The sequence below is a fragment of the Drosophila elegans genome, unplaced genomic scaffold, assembly GCF_018152505.1.
Source record: "Drosophila elegans isolate 14027-0461.03 unplaced genomic scaffold, ASM1815250v1 contig_814, whole genome shotgun sequence".
Taxonomy (NCBI): Eukaryota; Metazoa; Arthropoda; class Insecta; order Diptera; family Drosophilidae; genus Drosophila; species Drosophila elegans.
The window spans coordinates 2855435-2870529 of record NW_024546167.1 but is presented as its reverse complement, the minus strand read 5'-3'; the positions used below and the strand labels follow the sequence as shown (position 1 = coordinate 2870529).

Genomic DNA, 15095 nt, shown 5'->3' with positions numbered 1-15095 from the left:
AACGGCCGATCGTGTTCTTTGTGGCCAGTGAGTCGTCAGCTGGGCCGACGCAGCGATTCTCCGACTTCTGGGGGAACGGGAACGCGATCGGGAACTGCTACTACCATATAGCCATATAGCGGCTAGCTGGGATCACTGTTTGTTTACTGACCGCCAGTCGCGCACGTCGCTTCGAAGACGCTGTTACTCGGTTGTGCGGATCGCGAGTTAAATCACCGGAAAGCAGTTCTCCTTGCAATCCCTGACACAGTGTGATAGTCCTGACTCTTAAAAGGGTAAGGACTTCGTTTGCAACGCGTCTTAAAGAAAGATCAAATGCCATCTGAAAGAGGATAATAAATATTTAATAAAATATTTTTAAGTGCACGGCTTAAAATTAATAAACTTTCAAACAAAACCCAAACGGACAATGCTATCGAACTTTAGGAGTTGTGAATAATTCTTATATACTGGATCAAACAATCCTGAGTGACAAAATATATTTCCAACAAAATGTGAAATGTTCAAAAACACATAACAATAAGTTTTATAAAACATGAAGTTTAAATAAATTGGATTTTTCATGAAATCTTATATCGAGTGACATTAATAAAAAATCAAAATAAATCTAAATTAGGGATTATGTTTGATAAATAAATGTTAATTGTGGGGGTTACATTTGAGTTGTGCTTTCAGTCTTAAAACTAAAAAATGTGCAAAAGCAAATATATTGAAGCTACTTTACTTAATGTAGATTTATTGATTATTAGGGCATACGCAACCAAATGAAAAGTCGTTTTTAATAAAGAAATTTATTGGCCAACACTTATCAGTGAGTTTAGATGTATCAGTCTTTGTTAACAAATGAGCCGCATAAAGGCAAGTGCTAAATGACTTAATGATTCATGCTTTGGTATCTACTGAGGAATAGATACAAGTGATTTGATTCTTTTGGCCTCTTTAGACCTGCCAAAATGGGTCACTTCCTGGTAAAACTGCTTAATCCGCTGTCTGAGTTTTGCATTTGCAGTATGTGAAATATGTTAAATCGATTAGCTGACAGAAATCAATACGAAAATAAAACCAGGGCCCAAAGATGAGAGGCGGGTGCTGTTTCTGAATTATCACATTATCGGAGTATAAACAGAAATCTGTTCCCAGTGATCGGGAGTGATCGGGATGGCGTTGCTCCCCTTTTCCCCCCCCTCCGAACTCCGATCGAACAGCTGCTGTTTTCGCTTTCATCTCTCAACTGCACCGCAGAAATTCAGACGGAGAAGGGGATCCGTGAACCGGTTTTTTCGGTCACCGATGCGAGGTACACCACTGTACAAGGTAGACAAAACAATGTTTCAGGGCAGCATCAGCACATATATGTGTGTACATAAGTTCGATCGCCGGCATTGAGGGCGATCTAAGTCCCCAAAATCGCAGGCAAACACGAAATGTGAGGCTCATAGGTCGAACAAAGGAAGTCCAGCAAAACGTGACCACAGAGCTCTGGTATCAATCAATATTGAAATACAGCCAACTGATTAAGGCCCATCAACGTCACTCTAGACCGCTAGGGCTGCTCCCTTCTTAGCCCCCGAATCCAGGGCATTGACTTAGGTAATTGTATTTGGCAGCTCTGATAACTGACTCAAGTGCAGGGTTCAAGTGCAGTGCTCATTAGCGAAGCGCACACCTTTACCAACGGCAGAAAAAAAAGGGGAAATGTCCCAGTGCCCAGGCGAGAAATTTGCCCAGATTGAGATAAGACCTAGAGTCTATATACCAGATGTATATAGCAATTCGTCAGAGCTACGACAACAATTTCATATGCTCTAAATTTCCCTCACGGAAAAACAACGTTGTTTTGATTGCATCTGATCGTCTGATCGTCTGAAATCGAGGTATTAGTACCATAACTACATTTGGTAATTTCTAATTATCTGCCTTAAGAACTTAAATTGATTTGTCTTAATATAACACATTACTTTATACTTCATATTTGTTTTAATTAATAATCAATTATTTACAGAAATATTTAAATTCTCAATGAATTAAATGAATTAAAATTCAATATCGCTTTTATAATCTATAACCAGACCTATATGTACATACGTATATAGTTATAGCTGCATTTCCTCAGGGAAAAGTTCTGTTGTTTTGCATGTTTTGCATCTTACACATGATTATTCCCCAGGAACTTAATTAGAAATTGTAATCGAAATAAAACATCTGCATATTTAGAGAAATATATATTTTTGTTCCATTAAATTAAAATTCAATATCGCTTTGACAATCTATAATCAAAACATCTAAATAGTTTTAGCTTCGTTACCTCAAGAAAAAAATGTGTTGTTTTGATTGCATCTTATCGTCTGAAATCAGGGGAACTAGTATTGAATTGCTTAGATAATATCTGCAGACTTAAATTATTAAATAATATAAATGTAGATGAACAATGTGTAAAGTTAAATTAAATCTGGCTTTGATTATCTATGACCAATCTATCTATATAGTTATATTTAGCTTTTGTTTTGATTACATTAGAGAACAAGTTTCTTAATACATATGATAGGTTCCCTTTCTAAATTCCAAACAAATTGCCTTGATATATCATATTGGTTTTTACAGTCTTTAGTTAATAAATTACACAAATACAGATTCTTTCTACTAATTTTAATTTACAACTCGCTTTTATAATCTATAGCCAACCCATCTATGTATATAGCAACAGCTTCGTCATTAGCAGATTCCATTTGTTGTTAATTCTCCGCATGGGACAATGCTTTTGTTTTGATCAGTTCGGATGGGATGGGATGGGATCGGATCGGATCGGCGGATCAATAGCAGATGTGCATACGACAACACTCGCGATTCCACTCAATTGTGGCGTTTTATTGTTTGCCCGCCTCCGCCTCATCGGGTGTACCTTGATCTTTTCGCAAATCTGTGCAGTAAATGTACTCGCGTTTAATTGTCTCTTGCGGCAGCGCGAAATGTGGAGTAAACTGCGTGCTACATTTTCGCTTATGTAAACTCGCATTTAACTGGGACTGTTGCAGATAATTGAAATGTTTCATCAGCCACCCAATTTGACAGCACTTCGGTTTATGGGCATTAGCTGCGTATTTCCTGCCACCTTAAGGGCGCTAGAAATATACAATCTCAGCCTGCGATCGGGAATAGCCAATCTGACTGATGAGGCTAGATGACAAAGGTTGATCGATCTGTCAGCTTTCGATCAAAGTGCGAATTGAGCTGCAATGAAACCCGTTTTTTATGGGTGAAGCAAAAGCATTTATGATTGGTCAGCAACAGGTTGCACACAATATTCCCAGATTTACTCACGCACCTTGCCTAATCAACCAAAACAATCAATATTTGGACATATATAAAAAAAACGTAATCTTTAACTCCCGTTAAGCTGAAATAAGAGAAGATAAACAGGGTATCCTGCGGGGTTACAAAACTATAAGTATTGCAAGATAATAACATCTAGGTAAAAATAATTTAATTGAATTGAATTATTATAAAGTAGGTCTATAAAAATTTAATTGACTTAAGTAAAACTAAGGCCGTCAGTTATCGGATATATATATAGGTTTTGTCTAAGAAATTTTGTATTTTTTAATTACACTGGCCTACAAATTTAAATGGTTTAAAAGGTTTCATCCTCCAGAGATCAAAAATTGAAATGGAATTTCTTATTTGTGAATGTTCCATCCTCGAGATAAAGTGATAAAATTATTTTCGGCTTTAAGTGAATTTTTATTTTTATTGGTTTCTTAAATTATTATTTAAGACTTAATTTTTTGTATTTTAAAGATTTATTTTATGTTGTCGGAACTTCAGTTTTACCAATTTATTTAAACTTGGTCGAGCTCTGGCACCTATATTAAGAAACCTAATCTTATCAATAATCAGTTTCAAATTTATCAATTTTAATTTGTAAACCAATGTTACTAAACAATTTCTTGTATCTCCTTTTAGTTGAAAGGATATCCCTAGAATCCTAGAATGGCGACACCGCGGGAACAGTTCTTGTTCGGCAGCGACAACGGAGTTGCTGGACTCGGTCTGGGCATCGAGATCGGTGAGGTGACCTCCGGTCGCGTCTACAACTCCACCACAGTGCCTATGAACAGCAGAAATGGCCAGACCAGTGCGCCGCCCAGTGCCACGCCCCCGCCCGTTCCCACTCAGCCGCAGGTGGCCTACAGCAACGGGTCCAAGCAGTCCGCACTGGAACCCGTGGAGGAGGAGGAGGTGCACTTCGACACCGATGCCCTCAACAACCTGCCAGCCCGCGAGCCCGTGGACATGGAGTTCAGGGAGCTGTCCCTCACCGTGAAATTGGGCTTTAACCGAGGTGAGCCACTCAAAGAAGGCGTCATTTACGATCCACTGCCACGATCGCATGATCTAAGATATGGTTCGATAAGATTGCAAGCGGAAAACTTAAATTTAGCTAGGAGTTATGACCCAAAATGGGTGCTAATGGGTTTTATGATCAGCGGCTACTCTTTGTGCAGCTATCGCCGGGATCGACATTATATAATTTATATCCAACAATTACCGCCAACCTTACAGATAGTGTTTTGAAATAATTGTTTTAAAAACCAGTTTTATCAATGAGTTTTAAACCAGTTCTAAGAGCTTTTCAATTGACTTATATAGATGAGAGTGCCTTGCGAATTATGGCTAATTTAAAAATATGTATGTTTGGGAAGCCGAACAAATGTTCTTCAAGGTCATAATTTTCGGCAATGCTTCACATACCAATCAGCCATAAACACTTGCTTGCTAGTTCTTTTACCAACTTCGTTTCCCATTGATTAGATAAGCGGCGATCGGAGCGATCACACCTCCTTCCCGATTTTATAAGTATATTCCGGCAGTTAGTCATTCATAGATTCCCTTTCCGTAGAGTCAACACAATGAAGAGCAGTTTTCACTTCTCTATACGAATAGAGTGTTTGAACTAGAGTATTTGTAGTCCGATGTACTTGTTTGGACAAGGTTTGCTTGCTAATTTCAAAGTTCAGAAGGAAGCAAACAGCAATTGATATCGAAATGTGCTTGCCCCTGGTAACTTGATTAGAACCCATACTAATTTACGCCCCGTGGCGGTAGTTAAACTAAAATAAAGATAATATGTGTGGTCAATACTTCAGTAGATGGAAATCATTCCATTGTTATCGAAATGTAAATGGGGGGCAAAGGTCTTTGAAATTAAATGTACGTTTATCAAAAATTATTCCAATTTGTATTATATATAAATTCTACACTCAAACTAAGTAATTTGCCTTTGATATAGATTTGCACAAATTGACTAAAATGGATTTAAGTGTTATGAAGTAGATAAAAGTATAACATTTGCTGATCATAGAACTCCTGTCAATCTCAACTAATCAACATTTTTAATTCTTTATTTTTTTAAGTTTTGATTTAGTAATAATTAAAAGTTTCATAATAACATGACTATTCTGAAATTTTAAACTTTTAGACCATTTTGTTCTTCAATATTCTTTGTTTGGCATCGATAAATGTTTTGTATTTTAAAGGTGATTCACTTGAGGAGAATTAAAATCTGTTAAAACAGCCTTACTTTTTAACGAGTCGTAAGCTTACTAGCCGTTAAGTTGAGTTAAGTTATAGCCTGCTATTAATTAAGGGAAATCAGGGTTCACTGCACGTGTACGCACACGAATTGGATACTTCTCCATTGGTACCCTGAACCTTAATACCAACGACCGTATAAAATCCAGTGAAATATCTGTGAAGTGTTAATGGTCGTTTATTAAAGCACCTACGTAATTTCGCAATTTTTCAGGTGAAAAGGAAATCTTGCACAATGTATGCGGAAAGTTTCCTGGCAGTCAGCTAATCGCCATAATGGGACCTTCGGGTGCCGGAAAATCCACTCTGCTAGATGCCCTATCGGGTTTCAAAACGACGGGCGTGGATGGCTCCATCTTGCTCAATGGTCGACGACGTGATTTGCGTGAGTATATCGAAACTTTTATAAAATATGTACATATATGTACTAACTGGTTTTGTTGTTAAGCCTCCTTCCGTCGGATGTCCTGCTATATCACGCAGGATGATCGTCTGCAGCCCCTGCTGACTGTGAACGAGAACATGCATATAGCCGCCGATCTTAAGCTGGGTCAGACAGTCAGCTACGAGGAGAAGGAGAGCAGGGTAAGTCCAAGAGATGCCACCAAATGTTAGTCAGTATAATAGTCTCTATTTTTTGTAGATTGAGGACATCCTGCTGCTCCTTGGGCTGTACGATCACGATCAGACCTTGACAATGCGCCTGTCCGGTGGTCAGAAAAAGAGGCTTTCCATTGCCATGGAGTTGATTAACAATCCCACTGTGATGTTCCTGGACGAGCCCACAACGTAGGAAAAAATAGATTTTAAGCCATCCTAGCCAAGATATATATATTTTTCTTTTTCTCCGCCAGTGGCTTGGACAGTAGCTCCTGCACAAAGGTCCTGGAACTGCTCAAGAAATTGACTAGCCAAGGACGCACCATTATCTGCACCATCCATCAGCCCACGGCCAAGTTGTTCCAGATCTTCGATCAGGTCTATGTCTTGTCGGCTGGCAACTGCGTCTACCAGGGCAGCACCCAGAAACTAGTTCCATTCCTGCAGACGGTGGATCTGCCATGTCCCATGTACCACAATCCAGCGGATTACAGTGAGTCCAGATAGAATAGATTCCCTTGGTTAAGGGGTAATAATAAAGTTGTGTACTCTGCGCAGTTATCGAACTGGCCTGCGGTGAATATGGCTACGACAAGGTGGACACCCTTAAGGGCGCTGCGGAGAATGGAAGCTGCCTGACCTGGTTCGGCAATCCCGGTGCGGTGTTGCGCTCCGAGGCTCTGATGAGGAAGTATCCGATTCCAAAGAAAACCAAAAGCCGCTCCCTGGAGGACACCAGTTACTCGAATCAGTGCTCGGTGCTGTTGCGAAGGGGTTTCATCAAAGCGAAACGTGACACCACCATGACGCACTTGAGGATTGGGGTCAATATCGCAGTGGCCGTTCTGTTCGGAGCCATGTACGATCACACGGGACGCGAGGGATCTCGAGTTCTGGACAACTACAATTTACTATTTGCCATACTCATGCACCATTCCATGACCACGATGATGTTGACTGTTCTGACTTGTGAGTTAATTGTTTCGTTAATTGGATAGCAGGAGTAACTTAATCGATTTACCTCTAAACAGTCCCCATGGACATCTCCATACTGATCAAGGAGCACTTTAACCGCTGGTACTCGCTCAAAGCCTACTACACTGCCATTTCACTTGTAGACCTGCCCATATCGGTGAGTAACCCTTCTGAATTGCCGCAATTTCCAATGCCAACTTGAGTTATCCCGCGTACAGATTATAAGTTGCTTCCTCTTCACGGCCATCGTTTACTTATGGAGCTATCAGCCTATGGAGTGGATCCGCTTCTGGATGTTCTTCGCCATTAGTTTACTGACCGTCTTTGTGGGCCATAGTTTTGGATTGATGATTGGTGCCTGGTTTGATGTGGTCAACGGCACTTTCCTGGCTCCAGTGCTCACCATTCCCATGATGATGTTCGCCGGCTTTGGAGTGACGCTGCGGGATCTGCCCGGCTACTTAAGATGGGGCAGTCACATATCATACTTAAGATATGGGCTAGAGGGCTTCATAGCAGCCATCTACGGCCTGGATCGCGGTGTCCTGCAATGCGAGGAAGCGCCCTACTGCCATTACAGGTAGTTACTTTTTGGCACTTTTGGTGTTCTTAATTTTTAAACGACGTTGTGCCCACAGGTATCCAAAGAAATTCCTAGACGAGATTACCATGCGAGGAGATCAGTTCTGGAACGACGTCTATGCGTTGGTTGCCATGATCTTTATCTTCCGACTGGTGTCCTATGTCGTGCTTAAGGCCAAGTTAAAGTCGATCCGATAGGAGCGTTGGGAGAAACACACCTGTAGCCCATTCCTTGTATTATACATTAATTGTTGAACATTATGTTTAGTGCTATTAATATTTAAAGAATATGTACAAGTACATAAAACACTGTTAAATAAAAATAAAGCTACGATTTGTAACTAGCCTATATCACACGATTCAGTTGGCCAAGCCTTGGGCAACCTCGGATTCTTCTCGTCTATCTGCTTGTGGTTTTAAGAGCTGATGCAGTTCTTTGGCACTGGTGACCATATCCGCGGAGTTCAACTAAAAGATTTTGCATTAAACTCAACTCAACTTTATATTTTAGAATTGTCGTAAAGCGCTTACCACAACTACTTTTCGGCCAAGGGATTCCAGCAGCCTCTTCTTGAGACGCATTAACGATGTGGGATTCTTGCTGAACTTTAGGGTCTGTTCCGTAGTGAGCAGTTCTACGAAATACACACTTTCCTGGTCCCCCATTGTCTGAACTCGCAGACAAGGCAGATTTATTGCAGCAATGGGGCAGACCAAGTCCACGCCCTCTACTTCAGCATCTCCACTTAGCTCCTGCGCATACTTCGTCAAGTCTGGGCGATCCCTCAGCAAATAGGCTGGTGCGGGATTGAACTCCTTAAAAGCTTGTTCCGTCTTGAGTTTTGCCATCGTTGGCTGCTCGATGGCTACAGCGGACCGCAGGACATTTAATCGACTATCAACCTTAGGCTGGGCTCTCTGTTTTCTTTGGGCGGCCTTCAGTTCTTCGGCTGCATCAATCAGGTCCTTAGAGTAGTGGCCCAAGGTGCACAATGATAGGCAGGTGTCTACAAGGTTGTCCGGGAAGTAATCATATTCCCCATGATCCAATTTTCGAAGGGCAGCTAGCTCGAGTTGTCTGATTTGCTGCGGATTTAATTCACAATTGAGTTGGGCACTGGCCCACAGGAATGTGGCCAAGTCTTTGGCGCGCAGGTCTCCGGGCTTCAGCAGAGTCATCAGTCGCTCTATAACGATGGCCAAGCACTCCTTCTGGTCCCAGAGTTGCTCGGCAAAGAATGCGAAGATGTGGCCCAAGCCCCGGGGCTCAATAAGCGCTATCCTCGCAGGATCCAGGCATATATCCTGCAAATGCTGGCACACTCGCTCGTCCTTCACACGCTGCAACCGCAAAGCCTTGACATAGGAGATCAGCAAGGCGTCATTTCCGGCATTGAGCTGTACACTCAATGTGGCATTAACGAGGGAGGATTCATAGGCACTCCGGGCGTGGCCCGTAACCAAAGTGGAGGTCTTGTAGGCCGCATTGCTGATCACAGCGAGGTCCAGTTCACTTAAGGCGGGCAAATGAGCGGGTAGCTGCTCTTCAAGCAGCTGCTGAAAGTCCTCAGATGATTTGGCCTGCTTCTTCTGCAGACCCAGATAGAAGCACACCTGGACGAATCGCTCCTTGTTGGCGCGGAAATCCTCCTTTACCAATCGCATCATGGCTGAGTGATAGAAGTCCGTTCGCTTCAACCAGCTGGGCATGAGGAACAGGAAGGAGTAGAGCGTCTCCAGCACCGTACTGGTCTCCATTTTGTCCAGCTGATTGGCTGCATGGTTATCCAAGGCGTTTAGGGCGGCCACAAACATGGGCACCGTCGCATTGGAGCGATAGCTGGAGGCCTGGATGATCAGGGCGGGCAGTTGGGCCGCCTCCGTCTTCTGCACGGTCCTCTGGAAGTACCGGTCGTCCGTGATGGGGAAAAAGTCGGCGTACCGGACCGTCGTCTTGGGCAGCACGTGCTCCGGATCCCTGTACCGCTCCAGCGCAATGTGCTTGGCAAAGCGGGTGAGCAGGGTGCCGGTCTCTTCGGCGGTACTCCGCATCACATCTTTGGGCGTGAAGGATGCATAGCTCCTCAAGGGACCGCCGTTGGTGGAGACCCCGGCAAACCGACGGAGCAGGGCGTACATCTTCGATGCACTTTTTTTTTGTATTTATGTAATGAATTTACAAAACAACGTGCACATCCAGATCGCAAAGTTAGAACTGCTTCTGTTTTCCAACACTGCCTAAATTCCCTTGTAAGCTGCAGTGTTAATAGGTTTTCAAAGTAGCTAAAACAAGTAATCTGGCTAATTTTAAAATATTTTTTCATAAAAAAGCCTTGCCAGCATGTATTATTTACTATGTAATCAAATTAGAAAGTCTGTCTATAGTTGTTCATAATTTACAAATAAAATGTATATTAAGAAATTAAATATACTGTTAAATTCACAAGAAAAAGCTAGATTAACAGCACTGTTATCGCACTGTAAGCAGCACTGGGCAAACACCTGTTCCGGTAATATAATAGCCACAAAATGAAGAAAGCGGCCGGATTCGTTATTTTTCGGCGTATTTGCGGGGAAATACAATACCTGTTGCTGAAGGCTTCCTACGGCTCATTCCACTGGAGTTCCCCCAAGGGCCACGTGGATCCAGGCGAAGATGACTTTACCACAGCTCTGCGGGAAACTAAAGAGGAAGCCGGGCAAGTGCTTTACCAATTCCATTCCGTGATTGTTTAAACTTATTAAAGCACATCTACAGTTACGACGAGAAGGATCTAATCATATACAAGGATACTCCGCTAACGCTGAATTATGAGGTGCAGGGAAAGCCGAAGATTGTGGTCTATTGGCTGGCGGAGCTGCGGAATCCTTGCCAGGAACCTGTTCTCTCCGAGGAGCATACCGCCCTCAAGTGGCTGCCCAAGGAGGAGGCCAAGGCGTGCGTGGGCTTCAAGGACAACCAAGTGATGATCGACAAGTTCCACGAAATGATTCAAAACAAGCCGGAGTAAATTGACAACAACATCAAAATCAAAACATTATTCGTTGTAACCTTGCGCAACACTGAAATTAAGATAAATAAATACAGTAGCAGAAAAAATACCAAAAGCAAATACCAGAATTATGTCAGGCCAGCCCTGTCAGCGCTGTGCAACACTGTTTTCAAGGCATCTGAGAAAATTGCTCACAATTCGTACTCGCTTCCATTGATTTGTTGTGGCAGCCAATTGAGCACTCTTCAAAGCCCAAAATTGTACAATCCACACACCGCAGCACCATGGGCTCCCGGTCACGCACTCCCAGTCCGTCGGGCAAGCGCCGCCACCACAAGAGCAAGCACAAAAAACGCAGTAAGTCCCACCACGACCACGAGCGGCCCAGTACGCGGGCGGATAGAGACAAATCATCGGAGGTGAACAGCCACGGACGGCACCGCGAGCGGGACCGGGATCGCGACCGGGACAGACATCGCGGCGACCGCCACACGGAGCGCGACTACCGCCACTCGCCCTCGATCCTCAAGTCCCGGAAGCGCTCCTCGTCGTCGAGCAGCGACAGTCAGTACTCCGACAAGGAGTCGCAGCGCAGCAAACAGAAACGCAGCCGCTTCAAGAAGCTGGAAGAGGTGAGTTGGCCTCATCATGGACCATCCGGAGCCCTGCATGTATATGTCCAAAAGTGGATATTCAAACTAGAATTTGATTTAACCAGCTAAGACTACGGCTTTTCCGTTTACTTAAGATGCCTTCAAATTTTAATACAGTCTTTTTGAGGCCATTTTCCATAATTCGAAATATTTTTGTCTAGAAAGATGGTTTTCTTCTTAAAGTCATGTCAAGAAAAAAAATATATGTAAGGTAATTACTAAGGAATATGCTTATTCCCTTTAACCTATTGACTAACTAATTGCATCCATACTTGGTAAATGCTCTTGAAAATCGGGCCTTTATGAAGTTAATGATAAAAGTCGAGACTTAATATTCCATAAAATGAAACAGAAAACCCTGGTGCAGCCCAAAAATAAATTAAGAAAATAAAAAAATTTTGTTGGAATACTTATAATAAGTAAATTGCAAGCACCATTGCCAATTTATTGGCTTGTTTATCAATTTAAAAAACATGGTAATTTTTTCAAAACGCAATGTGTTTATGTGAATTTAATGGCAAATTACCAAATTCTGGATTCCCAAAGAATTCGCGTTCCAACTTTTTCAATTAATTATTTTGATGTTTTCAACTCTGTTATGTTTTTAACAAGTGAATAATAACAGATCAGAATATACATGCAGAGCTCTTGGTCCTAACTCTCCTAAGAAATCAAATAAATGGTATCCATATCCTTTTAGCAAAACCAACTGCAGGTCGAACGGCTGGCCGAGATGGAGCGGCAGCGGCGGGCCAAGGAGGCCGAGCAGAAAATCATCGAGGAGGAGGCCGCCAAGCGCATCGAGATGCTGGTGAAGAAGCGCGTGGAGGAGGAGCTGGAGAAGCGGCGGGATGAGATCGAGCAGGAGGTCAATCGACGTGTCGAGACCGCCAAAGCCGAGATGGAGCGCGAGATGATGCTGGAGCTGGAGCGACGGCGCGAGCAGATACGCGAAGAAGAACGCCGGCGCGAGGTAGGTGCTCGTATTCAGATTCCGCTGGACGACTGCTGCTATCACTGTCAGAAAAACGTACACAATGCCACATCTACCGTAAACTCGAACAAACCCAAAACAGCAGTTCAAACAGTCGTCTTCACTACGTTAGGCGAAATCGATCCGGCGGCGCTCTCAGCCACGGCTCACTGGGCGTTCATCCATCATCCGTCACCCATCATCCCATGTCCCATCGGCATTCCCCTAACAATAGATATAAGCTTGCATAACCCCGGGCACTGGGCGCCCTCTAACCGGCTATATCACTAACCAGTCGTCACGCCTTTTTCAGAGCCCCACCCACCTGCAGCCTGCCACGCAGTGAGTCGGGATGTGAGCGCCACGGCTGATTTCGCCCCTTTCTTCTTGCCAATAATTTTTGTAATTTTTATTTTTCCTACCAAAAAAGCCATAATGACGACACTGCCATGTGTCGCATGTGTCACAGTCACAGTTACAGTTTTGAAGCCCATTATTGCAGACCTCTTTGCATACTCTTAGCTTCATCTTTTGTTCGTTCCTACCCCCACATACTGTATCATTTTAATTTTGGTATTGGTTCTTGTAACTCGTTGTTGTTGTTATTGCGCGCGAACTCCGCTTCAGTAGGCCCGTGCAACGAACGTGCTGCTCTTGTCCCGTCTGCAAGTGGGTGTTTTGTGACCCGAACCCGCAAAACACTTGCGTGCACTACACGTTGAGCCGCAATGCCGGAAATTCCATGGACGCACTTCCTCCACAACCCCCAAAATACAAAAAATCCACATAAAAAAAACAAAGCAAATCGAAGTGGTGTCCCCAAGTTAGTTCGGGTAGTTAGGCTGTCTAGTTGTGGGGCGGGCCGACTGATTTAAGTCCCAACTGTACCTGTACGCTGCATGCAAACCAAATCAATGCCAATAAACGACGGGTGAGTTTCCTACGCCAGCGATGTGATAAGCCAGCAGCCGTAAGGATAACAGGCGCGACAACCACCTTAACTTGCCTTGCGATCGGCGAATGGACGCCAATGAGACCCAAAGACATACCCCAAATGTTTAGCCCTATAGATCTCTGTCTGTAAGATTTTTAATAACCGGATTCACATTGGATTCTTGACCGTACCAATTGCCAAGTATTTGTGTTTGAGTTTTTTGTTTTTTCGAGCAATTAATGTACGTCTGGATTAGCGACAAACTCCACAAATCATATACCCAAATCGAAAATCTGCAAAAAAAAATCTATAAATTAACACAAATTTAGCCTTTGTACTGGAATAATGACCTATTTAAATAGTAAGTAGCAACAATAAAAAAAAAAAAATTCAAATGAAGACCAACCATTTAGCAAATACTTAGTACATTTGTTTATGTTGTGTGCTCCTTTATTGTAATAAACTAAAAGAACAACCTACTTTAAACATACTTATTAGACACTACTAAATGTTTTACTTTCTACCAAAATTTTCTTTGTAACTTATTGTTAAACATAAAACTAGATTCTAACTGCCTTTGCAGCTCATCAAGCAAAAAAAAAACTGCAACCACAAACGTGCGTCGAATTCGTCGCACAGTTTGCATCGCTGATGTCAAGAGACTGTTTATATTTATGCCCTAGTTCTAAGCTTCCGGCTAACAGGTTGACTTACGTTATTAATCGTCCTTTTGTTTGGGTTTTATAGGAGGATGAAAAGCAAAAACGCGAAGAGCTCGAAGAAATTTTGGCCGAAAACAATCGCAAAATCGAAGAGGCGCAAAGAAAACTGGTGAGTCTAGTTTTTTAACTAATGATTTCTAATTCTAATAATTTCTTTCATAGGCCGAAGAACGGTTAGCAATAATTGAGGAGCAGCGGCTCATGGACGAGGAGCGGCAACGCATGCGCAAGGAGCAGGAGAAGCGCGTCAAGGAGGAGCAGAAGGTTATTCTAGGCAAAAACAATTCCAGGCCCAAGCTTTCGTTCTCCTTGAAACCGGGAGCATTGTGAGGGACGTAGGCATCTGTCCGGTGACCGTCGCACCTTTTTCTTGTTAACAGCTTTTGCTTTTTTTTTTACCTCAGTGGCTGCTGTGCCTGCGCCAAAGACCATCCACTCGTTTTCATTGTTGTAATTGTGTTCTATATTGTTTTATTATTTAAGGACGAGCAATGGTGTTTGGGGGCAGGCAAAGCGAAGCCAATAGATTCACCGTTTTCAAAATTGCCAATTACTGAACATATACGGCTCTATATAGTACAATACGCTAGCGATTTATTTAACCTTTTCTACATAAACAATTCAAATGTGAGACAAATGATTTTGTGTAGTGCATCGTACTGTTGACACAGCTGAATAATTAACAAAAAACCAAAAAAAAAAAGATGTCAGTGAAATATATATGTAATCCATTTGCAATTTTTTGATATTTCAAGAAAACATATAACGCAACTGAAATCGATAATAAAATCTTTAGAAATGCCAAAACGTGAATTTTGTATCTATTTTGTAAAATTTAACATCAATCTGTGGGTCAGACATTTATACTGTGAACTGAAAAACAATTAAAGGTAATAAAATTCCTTGAAAAATATAGCAAACGTTTACTAAACTACCTGTTGAATCTTCACATTTGTCAGCCAATTATTACTTGGATTTCTTAAATATGTGTTGCCAAAGCACAAAGTAGTGTGCCTGAAGAACTAAACACCATTCGCTTAGCATATTTGACAGAATTGCCAAAACATACAAGCA

At 42.4% G+C, this 15095-nt stretch overlaps 4 protein-coding genes across 5 annotated transcripts; 3 read left to right on the top strand and 1 right to left on the bottom strand.

Moving 5' to 3' along the window:
• Window positions 1-160: 160 nt before the first annotated feature.
• Window positions 161-8095, top strand: LOC108141818 (ATP-binding cassette sub-family G member 4). The gene is made up of 10 exons (XM_017265395.1): window positions 161-275; window positions 3961-4339; window positions 5804-5974; window positions 6038-6174; window positions 6233-6378; window positions 6444-6682; window positions 6748-7158; window positions 7221-7321; window positions 7383-7744; window positions 7803-8095. Exons 2-10 carry the CDS (start codon window positions 3988-3990, stop codon window positions 7942-7944), a joined length of 2061 nt encoding a protein of 686 aa, XP_017120884.1. The 5' UTR covers window positions 161-275; window positions 3961-3987; the 3' UTR covers window positions 7945-8095.
• Window positions 8005-9977, bottom strand: LOC108141819. Its single transcript, XM_017265396.2, has 2 exons — window positions 8278-9977; window positions 8005-8214 (listed from the first exon to the last, which is right to left on the bottom strand). Exons 1-2 carry the CDS (start codon window positions 9883-9885, stop codon window positions 8107-8109), a joined length of 1716 nt encoding a protein of 571 aa, XP_017120885.1. The 5' UTR covers window positions 9886-9977; the 3' UTR covers window positions 8005-8106.
• Window positions 9978-10182: 205 nt separating this feature from the next.
• Window positions 10183-10859, top strand: LOC108141821 (bis(5'-nucleosyl)-tetraphosphatase [asymmetrical]). Its single transcript, XM_017265399.2, has 2 exons — window positions 10183-10445; window positions 10505-10859. The coding sequence occupies exons 1-2, from the start codon at window positions 10276-10278 to the stop codon at window positions 10755-10757; spliced, it is 423 nt and encodes a 140-aa protein (XP_017120888.1). The 5' UTR covers window positions 10183-10275; the 3' UTR covers window positions 10758-10859.
• A 42-nt stretch (window positions 10860-10901) lies between these two features.
• Window positions 10902-14828, top strand: LOC108141820 (UPF0430 protein CG31712). Of its 2 annotated transcripts, XM_017265398.2 has the most exons (4): window positions 10904-11371; window positions 12093-12365; window positions 14047-14130; window positions 14184-14828. In XM_017265398.2, the coding sequence occupies exons 1-4, from the start codon at window positions 11024-11026 to the stop codon at window positions 14349-14351; spliced, it is 873 nt and encodes a 290-aa protein (XP_017120887.1). In that variant the 5' UTR covers window positions 10904-11023; the 3' UTR covers window positions 14352-14828. The 2 variants fall into 2 exon arrangements, with proteins under 2 accessions (XP_017120886.1, XP_017120887.1); XM_017265397.2 differs by lacking the exons at window positions 14047-14130; window positions 14184-14828 and having other exon boundaries at window positions 10902-11371; window positions 12093-13794.
• The last annotated feature ends 267 nt before the right edge of the window (window positions 14829-15095 follow it).

Excerpts from the sequence above, each read along its gene's own strand:
- LOC108141818 (XM_017265395.1), top strand. The coding sequence starts at position 3,988 with ATGGCGACACCGCGGGAACAGTTCTTGTTCGGCAGCGACAACGGAGTT. Across the intron at positions 6,175-6,232 it reads ACGAGGAGAAGGAGAGCAGG|ATTGAGGACATCCTGCTGCT; the intron begins GTAAGTCCAAGA and ends TATTTTTTGTAG. Across the intron at positions 7,745-7,802 it reads GCGCCCTACTGCCATTACAG|GTATCCAAAGAAATTCCTAG; the intron begins GTAGTTACTTTT and ends TTGTGCCCACAG.
- LOC108141819 (XM_017265396.2), bottom strand. The coding sequence starts at position 9,885 with ATGTACGCCCTGCTCCGTCGGTTTGCCGGGGTCTCCACCAACGGCGGT. Across the intron at positions 8,215-8,277 it reads TTGGCCGAAAAGTAGTTGTG|TTGAACTCCGCGGATATGGT; the intron begins GTAAGCGCTTTA and ends AAAATCTTTTAG.
- LOC108141821 (XM_017265399.2), top strand. The coding sequence starts at position 10,276 with ATGAAGAAAGCGGCCGGATTCGTTATTTTTCGGCGTATTTGCGGGGAA. Across the intron at positions 10,446-10,504 it reads GAAACTAAAGAGGAAGCCGG|TTACGACGAGAAGGATCTAA; the intron begins GCAAGTGCTTTA and ends GCACATCTACAG.
- LOC108141820 (XM_017265397.2), top strand. The coding sequence starts at position 11,024 with ATGGGCTCCCGGTCACGCACTCCCAGTCCGTCGGGCAAGCGCCGCCAC. Across the intron at positions 11,372-12,092 it reads GCTTCAAGAAGCTGGAAGAG|CAAAACCAACTGCAGGTCGA; the intron begins GTGAGTTGGCCT and ends ATATCCTTTTAG.